General features: G+C 34.3%; 1 protein-coding gene across 1 annotated transcript in view; it reads right to left on the reverse strand.

Annotated features, from left to right (window-relative positions):
• sli (slit guidance ligand) overlaps nt 1-10,536 on the reverse strand; it is a 32,021-nt gene extending 21,485 nt beyond the window's left edge. Inside the window, exons 1-11 of the mRNA XM_068388759.1 lie at nt 10,518-10,536; nt 10,115-10,285; nt 9,461-9,611; nt 7,881-8,027; nt 6,704-6,775; nt 5,690-5,761; nt 4,706-4,869; nt 1,485-1,617; nt 890-961; nt 594-665; nt 169-240 (exon numbers count right to left, since the gene is read on the reverse strand). Of these exons, the coding sequence (XP_068244860.1) occupies nt 169-240; nt 594-665; nt 890-961; nt 1,485-1,617; nt 4,706-4,869; nt 5,690-5,761; nt 6,704-6,775; nt 7,881-8,027; nt 9,461-9,611; nt 10,115-10,285; nt 10,518-10,536 (1,145 nt within the window). The remainder of the gene's footprint in view (nt 1-168; nt 241-593; nt 666-889; nt 962-1,484; nt 1,618-4,705; nt 4,870-5,689; nt 5,762-6,703; nt 6,776-7,880; nt 8,028-9,460; nt 9,612-10,114; nt 10,286-10,517) is intronic.
• Nucleotides 10,537-10,635: the final 99 nt, after the last annotated feature.

Raw genomic sequence — 10,635 nt, forward strand, 5'->3', positions numbered from 1 at the left:
GTGGGGGGGGAGGTGAAATAAATTAATAAATCTTACTTTAAAATACAGAAAAGTCATTGTTACTGACACGATATCGTGGGGGGGGGTGAAACAAATTAATAAATCTTACTTTGAAATACAGAAAAGTCATTGTTACTGACAAACTCAATAATACAAAATAATACTTACAGAATTCGGAGTTTGCGTAAGCCGGCTAGCGAATCTCTTTGCATGCACTGCAATTTATTGTAGCTCACAATCCTATTGAGAAATATTCCACAAGAGATTTACACATGGTATTTTATTTACATAATTAGTTAAAAATTTGCTAATGGAAAGAGTAATCAATAATTTTCTATAGTTTCTCAGCTTAAAAGAACTATAAATTTGTATCACATTTCTATCATAAGTAGTATCGGAAGCATTCAGAATTACTGCACATATTTAATAACAGATACTAAATGAGCGTATATTAGCAAAAACTGGTTTTACAGAGCACACTGCAAATAGTATCAACACTTTACCGTATTTGAGATTAGGTCTACGGCAATTAAAAAAAGCTAAATGCTACAATATCCATATATTTTTTCAGTAAAATAATTAGATTCACTTACAAAGTTGACAATTCATGAAGACTAGCAAAAGTGTTGTTTTGCAGAACAGCAATCTGGTTGTTACTGAGATCTCTGTAGAAAAAATAGAAAAATCAATTAAAAATTAAATTTTAAAAGAAAAAATATCCAACATTATCAACTTGGCATAATACTGGTTTTAGAATAAAATAATTTTTTGTGTCATTAAAACATATCTGTTCTATATTTCAATTTCTAAAATCCTTGTTTGTTGTTTTTTCTAAGCATAGACGTAACAAAAAAAGTACAGTATATCTACAGAATTTAAATAAACCTACAGCCTGGTAAGAGCCGTAAGTTGGGAGAGCCTTTCCGCATTTACTTCTGTAATCTCATTCACATCCAAGTACCTGGAAAAGAATTAGAAGATATGATATCAATATTGATTGAAGAGGGTTTTAGGCAAGTAAAACTGTAGGCACAATTTTCAAAATTCTAGTAATTCTCTAACACATTTGTCTAAGGCTTATCACTGATTTGTCTAAGGCTTATCACTGCCATTCTCAGGCTTTTTCTGTAGTTTTTAGACTTAAAATATTGCATTTAATTCAAACAATGACACTGCATTATCATATTCAAGAAAGAAATAACTCATTTATCACAACTGAAAAAAAACAAACTTGCTCTGCCTACTTTAGTGAAACACATCATATCTGCATGCATGCATTCTGATATGATCTCTTTGTATGGGATAAGAGTGTATATTAGGAGAGATTTGATGGAAGAGTATGCCTTTGATAGAAAGCACTAGCAAGGGCGTATCAGGCAACCAATCCATTAGTGTAGGGATAATGGTGGGAAAGAAGAAGAGGTAAATAAACTCTTATATGGTAACTGGACAATAAACACCCATATAACAAGATCTAGACTAACAATTCAGTGGTATGTGATGGTATGCCAGCTGGAATCTCCCTCAGTCTTGCTCTTGAACACCTCACAACTGTCCCCTCACAGCGACAATCACTTGGGCAGCTTTCCTCCACACCAAGGCAGCCTGGTTCATCACCTGAAATGTAAATCACACCTAATGATACCTTTGTGCATAAAAACAGAAAACAGAGACAGATCATTTTAGAGTTTTGTAAGATCATACGGTATTAAAGTATCATAGATGTGGTCTGGCAGCATGACATAACTTACTATCAAAGCATGAACTTCTGGATGAAAATAAAACAAATTTACAGTTAAATTATAACTCAAGACAATTAGCATAAGATGGAAAAGACAAAAGGGTGTGTATATTGGAAGATAGTTGTAAGCACAAATCAGTGTAAATAATTAGAATAACTATACCACTACTATAAACCAGTTTCTAATAATTTGTAGCTACTACAGCCTACTATTAATAATGCTACGTGCATTAGACTTAAAAGTACTGTATTTCATTCATATCTGGCTGTCTAACTAATATACCTTTGGTGCAATTTTTGTGTAATTGTTGTAATACATGACAAGTTAACAATTTTTCTTTTTACAAACAACTATTACTTAATTTTGCAAAAGCATCCTCAAAATTACTGAAGATAATGTCTTCTCAAACAAAAATTCACATAAAAATACTTTCATCAAGAAAAGCGTAAATTTTAACCGTTATTTTGCAGTTCTTAAGATATGATCTTGCTGGAAATGATTGACATGTGCTTCACTAGTGATGAATTTCCGATATATTTACTGAAAGTAATAAACCAAAATGTAATACAATGAAGCAACTGATATTATGCAGCTCCAATACTGCAACATTCTCGATACGAGACTTGTGCAACAATGTACTCTGCAATCAAAATTAAGGGAATATTTACTCGAGGCAAGAGATACACTCTGAATTCTACAATTTGTTATTTTGCAGTTCTTAGATATGATCTTGCTGGAAATGATTGACATGTGCTTCACCAGTGATGAATTTCTGATATATTTACTGAAAATAATAAACCAAAATGCAATACAGTGAAGCAACTGATATTATGCAGCTCCAATACTGCAACGTTCTCGATAAGAGACTTTTGCAACAATGTACTGTACTCTGCAATCAACATTAAGGGAATATTTACTCAAGGCAAGAGATACACTCTGAATTCTACAATTTGTTATTTTGCAGTTCTTAGATATGATCTTGCTGGAAATGATTGACATGTGCTTCACCAGTGATGAATTTCTGATATATTTACTGAAAATAATAAACCAAAATGCAATACAATGAAGCAACTGATATTATGCAGCTCCAATACTGCAACGTTCTCGATAAGAGACTTTTGCAACAATGTACTGTACTCTGCAATCAACATTAAGGGAATATTTACTCAAGGCAAGAGATACACTCTGAATTCTACAATTTGTTATTTTGCAGTTCTTAGATATGATCTTGCTGGAAATGATTGACATGTGCTTCCCTAGTGATGAATTTCTGATACATTTACTGAAAATAATAAACCAAAATGTAATATAATGAAGCAACCGATATTATGCAGCTCCAATACTGCAACGTTCTCGATAAGAGACTTGTGCAACAATGTACTCTGCAATCAACATTAAGGGAATATTTACTCGAGGCAAGAGATACACTCTGAATTCTACAATTTGTTATTTTGCAGTTCTCAGATATGATCTTGCTGGAAATGATTGACATGTGCTTCACTAGTGTTGAATTTCAGATATATTTACTGAAAATAATAAGCCATAATGTAATACAATGAAGCAACTGATATTATGCAGCTCCAATACTGCAACGTTCTCAATACGAGACGTGTGCAACAATGTACTCTGCAATCAACACCGAGGGAATATTTACTCGGCAAGAGATACACTACTAGTCCCAAATAATATTAGCATTTGAGACAGTGACCCGCTAAATTCTTCCTCCCCTTTTCAAGGCATACCTTGTTGATGCAATCTATCTACTCCTCTCTGGGCATGCCATTCTATAAATGTCACTACACTACGTGGGAAAAATATGTAAATACGTACTTATCAAAGAGCCTGGTATGGAAGAATAAGCACATAAAAGGAAAGATAATGTAGAGATTAAAGTGAGAGATAAATGAACAATTGTAATAACAGCGAGGGTTATTACAATAGTTCATTGTAAAAAAAAAAAAATGGTCTCAACATTATAATGATTTAACAGTGGGTTTTAAGGGATTGTTGTTTTAAGTTTTATGTATTTTTGAAACTCCAAGAGATAGTTAACTTTGAAAGTCTGTCATCAGAATTAAAATTAATCATTATATTTTAAACATATTTGAAGAAAATATCCTTAAAAACTTTTGAGATTATTTTATAAGTGCAGTCAGGATAGTACGACTAGTATGGTCAGTAAATAATTTTAGTCTAGCCACTTAAACTTAGAAAAGTCATTCAAACACTCATTTTTTAAAGTTAGAAAAATTATTCAAACATTTGTATCTTTTAAAATTATAAAAGCCATTTAAACGTTTGTATCTTTTAATGTTAAAAAAGCCATCTAAATATCTGTATCTTTTTAAACTGGGAAAAAAATTATTAGGAATTTTAAAAAGTACTGAAACAAATATTTCAATTCAGCTAATGCAAAACAGAATAAAGCCAGTTGGCTGGTTTAATGAGAAAGAAGAATACTAGAGCAGAAAACAAAAGAATGAGGCAGTCCTATTTATGCTTTTTTTTTTTTTTTTTTTAAGAATGCAAAACTATACCTTGCGTTAAGGATTTTAGTGAGAAGCGATTGAACTATAACAACTATAAATTCACACACGAGGATAATGTGGCATTTTGCATATTCAAAAAAGTTTCAAAAAGATACAAATCTATTATATACTTAAGAATTTCTGATAATACACAAGTCTTATTACGTACTTCAGTGTGTTTAATAAATATATGAATCTAGCATGTAAATACTTCGGTGTCTGGTCGAGAAATTGGTTTATTTAAAATCAAAAGTGCCAAAATATTAAAAATTCAAACAATTTTCCCACCTTCGCACATAAACTCCGAGTTTGGGACTTTATTACGTACTTCAGTATGCTTAATAAAGATACGAATCTAGCATGTAAGTACTTCAGTGTCTGGTCGAGATATGGGTTTATATTAAAAAATTGGCAAAACATTAACAATTTTCCCACCTTCACACATGAACTCTGAGTTTGGGACTTCCGTGATGGCAATGTTCCTGAGGCGATGCGGTGCCTGGCACTTGGGAATGCCAGTGCTGATGCGATGGGACCTCAGCCACTCTGCAAGCCATCCTAAGTGACAGTTGCAATGTAGAGGGTTTCCTTCCAGGTTTCTGGAAAAAATGAAATAATTAAAAAGGTGAAATTTTACTTTAATACCTTTGTTATTATCATTATTAAAGTTTGATTTTTTTTAAAATGGCTGTCTCGGTGGCATTAATTTTATAATCTATTATTCTTATCTTCTCAACAGCACTGCAATTTGAGAGAAAAATGACTGCTTCAGCCATTATCTTCAATCAAACTTGCAAAAGTGTCTCTCCTTCCGAAGTATATTTTATTATTATTATCATAGCCTAGGCTACAACCCTGGTTGGAAAAGCAAAATACTACAAACCAAAGAACTTCAACAGGGAAAGTAGCCAAGTGAGGAAAGGAAATAAGGGAATTGCAAATAAACAATATAAGTAATGAATTAAAATGCAAAATATTCTAAGATCAGCCATCTGTTAAATTTTCCAGGATTAACCATCTTAAATATCCGTGGATAGATAATTGCTGTCATTTGTTAAGTGTAATTTGAATTTTTAAGCATGCATAGTGATATATTGCTCCAGAATGCATGTTTTTTTTTAATGACTATTCCACAACTTTAACAAAACCAAGAATGAATGACGCAGTCTCTTACCTCATATTCTTAATACACTAAAGTTTAAAATGATGATTTTTAAGAACAAAGTACGTTGATTATTAAATAAGAAATATTTCTTTAAAATAATCAACGTCAAGATCTGAAATATATTTTCACAATTTTTGATGAAGTATAAACCTATTCTAATTAGTCACTGATCTAAATGACAAAAGAAAACAGAAACCAAAACCCGATGAAGTCTTATTACATTAAAATCTTATGAGGATGATGACATAACTTACATTTCAGTGAGTGCTGGTAATTGACTGAAGGCTCCAGGAGATATACATGTGACTTCATTGTCGGCTAAAGATCTGCGAGAGAGAAAGTACATTCTCAGAAAAAAAGTTCTTATAATTATACTAGGCCTGAAGTTAAAACATTAAGAAACTAGAGGGGTACTCAGTAGGGCGCAGACCTCCGCCCATGGAAGTTTATTTCTTGACCTTTAACTCGACCTTGACCTTGACCTTTGCTCTAGGACTCAAATTTAATAATTTTCACATCTAAACATAAAAATCACAGAAAGTTTCAGTACTGAGTAAAATTGTGACCTCTCCCATGGCAGCTTATTTCTCAACCTTGACCTTTGACCTAGGACTTTCAAAATTGAATCACTTCCACAGCTTAACATTAATCCCTGAAAGGTTCACTACTCTACGAGTAAAATTGTGACCTCTGCCACGGCAATTTATTTCTCAACCTTGACTTTTGACCTAGGACTTTCAAAACCGAGTCACTTCCACTTCTCAACAGAACAATTAATCCCCGTACTTTCACTACTCTATGAATACAATTGTAACTTCTGCCACAGCAGCTTATTTCTCAACCTTGACCTTTGACTAAGGACTTTCAAAATATAATCCCTTCCATGTCTCAACATAATCCCTAAAAGGTTCTCTACTTTACGAGTAAAACTTGTGACCTCGGCCACAGCAGCTTATTTCTCAACCTTGACCTTTGACCCAAGGCTTAAAAAATTGAATCCCTTTCCCGTCTCAACATATTAATCCCAGAAAGTTTCACCACTCTACTCTATGAGCAAAATTGTGGCCAGGAAGTTGTTCACAAGCAAATTGAAAAAAGGGGGCGAAAACAATCTCCTCCCAACTTTGCTGATGGCAGTAATAATATGACCTCAAGTGTCTGATAGAGATATTCCCAAAAGAATATACAGAAAATAATTTTCATAATCTTACAGGTATAAATGTTCATTTTCACCATGGCAGATCTAGAAACTATAACAAGATACTTACAGAGCAGTGAGCTGGGGCAGTCCCTCAAACATATGACTATTCACTTCTGATAAGTCGTTGTCCGAGAGGTCTCTGAAATTACAGGCAGGATAAAAGCTATTTAGACTCAGTGAATCAACATGATTAAAATATACAACAACAAATGTTGCAGTTTCTAGTCCACTGCAGGCCAAAGGCCTCATATGTCTATATTACCACGCTGGCCAGTGCAAGTTGGTGGGAGACATTCGTCTGATCGCTCACAGCAAATCAACCTAGTATGGGTGGCCATGACTATACACAATTTGTTTTAATGAGGCACATTTACACCGACTCGCAGAGGTGGCCTTTCAGCTCGGAAAAGTTTCCTAGTAGCTGATTGGTTAGGATGATTTTGTCCAACCAATCAACTAGTAGGAAATTTGTCCAAGCTAAGAGGGCACATCTGCGAGGCAGTACTATCATGCAGGGGTGCCCTTTTAGCTCAGAAAAGTTTCCTACAAGCCGATTGGTTGGGAAAAATAATTCTAACCAATCAGCCAGTAGGAAACGTGTCCGAGCTAAAAGGGCACCCCTACCAGTCAGTGCAAACGTGCAGGGGTGTCCTTTTAGCTAGGAAAAGTTTCCTACTAATTGATTGGTTAGACAAAATAATTCTAACCAATTAGCCAGTAGGAAACTTTTCCGAGCTAAAAGGTCACCCCTGTGAGTCAGTGCTAATGTGCATGGGTGCCCTTTTAGCTCAAAAAGGTTTCCTACTAGCTGATTGGTTGGGAAAAATAATTCTAACCAATCAGGCAGTAGGAAACTTGTCCGAGCTAAAAGGTCACCCCTGCGAGTCAGTGCTAATGTGCAGGGGTGCCCTTTTAGCTCAGAAAAGTTTCCTACTAACCGATTGATTGGGAAAAATAATTCTAACCAATCAGCCAGTAGGAAACGTGTCTGAGCTAAAAGGGCACCCCTGCAAGTCTGTGCAAATGTGCCTCATTAAAAAAAATGAGTATAGTACATCTTTGCTGATCATGGCAATATTGCAGCAAACTCTTTCACCATTTAAGGTATCCCCACTTATCTAACTATAAAATAATTCTTTTTTATATATTTATGTCATTACATCAACAGGATCATGAAGTTAGTAGTAAAGTACAGAAACAATATACAAGTGTCACAACTGTGTTCAGAAATCATCAATACTCACAGTTCACGGAGAGATTCTATGCCTTGGAAGGATCCCTTTGTGATACGTCTTAGGTGGTTGTTGGAGAGCACCAGCCGCCGAAGGCGGGAGAGCTGCCTCAGGGCGCCCAAGCCGCCCACTTCTCGAATTTCATTATCAGACAGGAGTCTAGGGAAAAATAATCGAGTAGTTCAGTTAATTATAGATCAATTTTTCTTTTGTTTCACGGGTCTCGTTTACAATATTTAAACTAGACACACTTAAATGGGAAATCTTACAAATTATATGTATTCCAATACAAATAAGCTTTTGCTATTAGTTTGATTAACCTTTAGCCATGAAAAATATGTAATTTTTTTAAGTGTATGGATGAATATCGTCACCATTAGATAACTTCGATATCAGATCACAGAAGACAAGGAAAAACAAATCAAACCCATATCACTCGACAATTTTAACATTAAATCTTAGGAGATATATGTAATTTGATAATTTTATAATTAAATCTCAGAAGACACAAGGGCAACAAAGCAAAATTTTATGATTTAAATCTAAATTTCAGAAGACAAGAAAAACAAAGAAACTGTAACATTTGATAATTTAAAGGTAGTTTACAACACCACGCTCAACATTTACTCCAAAATAATGCAATCCTGCAGTTCTCACCTTCTTGCACAGTAATTAGGTGGTTATTTAAATTCTGGGAAAGCAATAATTAGCAAGATATGTTGGGGAAGGGTTTATAAAAAGAAAATAACTGTTTCCTCACTAAACGACTTGGAACTGACATGTCAACAGAGTCAAACAAACAGAATTCGTGATGCCAGCGTACATAAACAGAAGTCCGTGATGTCAGCGTACATTTGATATACTGTATATTCAAAATATGCTTAGTTAAAAATTGATTAATTACTCAAAAGTGACCATAAAATATGCAATTTACAAATAGTGACCCTTTTGAGTAATCACTCAATTTTTGATTAAGTATATTTTGAATATACAGTATATCAAATGTACGCTGGCATCACGAACTTCTGTTTATGTACGCTGGCATCACGAATATTGTTTCGTTGACTTTGTCGACATGTCAGTTCTGAGTCGTTTAGTGAGGAAACAGAGCTATTTTCTTTTTTATAACCCCTTCCCCAACATATCTTGCTAATTATAGCTTTCCAGAATTTAAATAACCACCTAATTACTGTGCAAGAAGATGAAAACTGCAGGATTGCATTATTTTGGAGTAAATGGAGAATATGGTGTTGTAAACTATTACCAATTTAAATATTAAATCTCAGGAGAGACGAGAGAAATAAATCAACATTTGATGATTTTCATTGTAAATATAAAAAGACGAAAAAAAAGGAAACCTATATTATTTGATGGATTAAATATTAAATCTCAAGGGACCCAAGAGAAACAAAACACCATTTGATAATTTCAATTTTAAATCTAAAAGACAAAAGAGAAACAAAGCAAACCTATATAATTTGGTAAATATTAAATCTCAGGAGACACATGAGAAACTAAATAACATTTGGCAATTCAAATTTTAAACCTCAGAAGATATAAGAGAAACAAAGCAAACATATAGAGGAACTCACAAGTCAGTAGTGTAAGGGGGTAGTGTGTCAGGCAGGTGGGTCAGGCCCCCAGCTGTGCAGTCGACAGTAGTTCCTCGGCAGGTACATCCCCTTGGGCATTCCTCTGCTGTCACACACTGACCAGCGTACTGGGACACTGTCTCATCAGTGCCTGGAAGAAACAGAAAAGATATTATGTTGGTTCTCAGATATATGAAAGATATCTAAAAATAAAAATTGTAGCAAGAATGTCACAAACCCAATTAAAACTCTTTTATGTGAAATCTCCGAAACATAAATGGAACTAGAAAAAGTGAAGTGTGAACATTTTTAAAATATTAGCAAAATAATTTTTTTAATTCAATAAATTATGATATTTCTTTTAATACAATAACACTTTATATATCATTTAATACAATGAAATGATCCTTTCTTTTTAATACAATAAAACAATTTCACGTAATATTCTGTTATTCTCAGAACATTCCAGAGTCTAACTTAGTGAATGTCATATTTACAAGAGAGAGAGAGAGAGAGAGAGAGGAGAGAGAGAGAGAGAGAGAGTTACGAAGATTTTGAATGTCTCAAAAACTTTTTAGTCCATCCGCGGAGACTCCATTTGCTCTTTGAGAGAGAGAGAGAGAGAGAGAGAGAGAGAGAGAGAGAGAGACTTACATTTGAGCCTTTCGTCATGGAGAGCAGTCAGTTTGCGCCTCTGGAGTCTTCTAGGATTTTCACATCGTGCCCCGGATGTTTCGATGGGATGCAGAACGAGGTAATCGGACAGCCACTGAAGGCTGCAGTCACACACGAAGGGATTACGACCCAAATGCCTGTGTGAAGAAAAACAAAGAATTATCAAATTAGATCACTGGAACGGCTAGTCCTATTGGACAATACAACGAAAGGGCGCATTACGCTAATTAGGAGATTAAAACTGGAAACGTTTGAGCACACTAGGTTCGGGTCCAGAGGTTGGGAGTTCTAGTAATTTTTCGATATCCATTTCAATTGCATCTGGTATAAATTCTATATTATTTGTTTTTTTGGGTTTGGATGGTGTTGTATCTTCAATTACCCTTTTCTTGCTCACGCATTTTGATTTGACATTTCTTAATATTGCGGAGAATTAGTGGTTAAACTTGCATCAAGTTATGGGGATTGAATCTCAAGCAGTTTTAAGAAAAAGTGAAAAC

This window comes from Palaemon carinicauda, chromosome 15, assembly GCF_036898095.1.
Source record: "Palaemon carinicauda isolate YSFRI2023 chromosome 15, ASM3689809v2, whole genome shotgun sequence".
NCBI classification, from domain to species: Eukaryota; Metazoa; Arthropoda; class Malacostraca; order Decapoda; family Palaemonidae; genus Palaemon; species Palaemon carinicauda.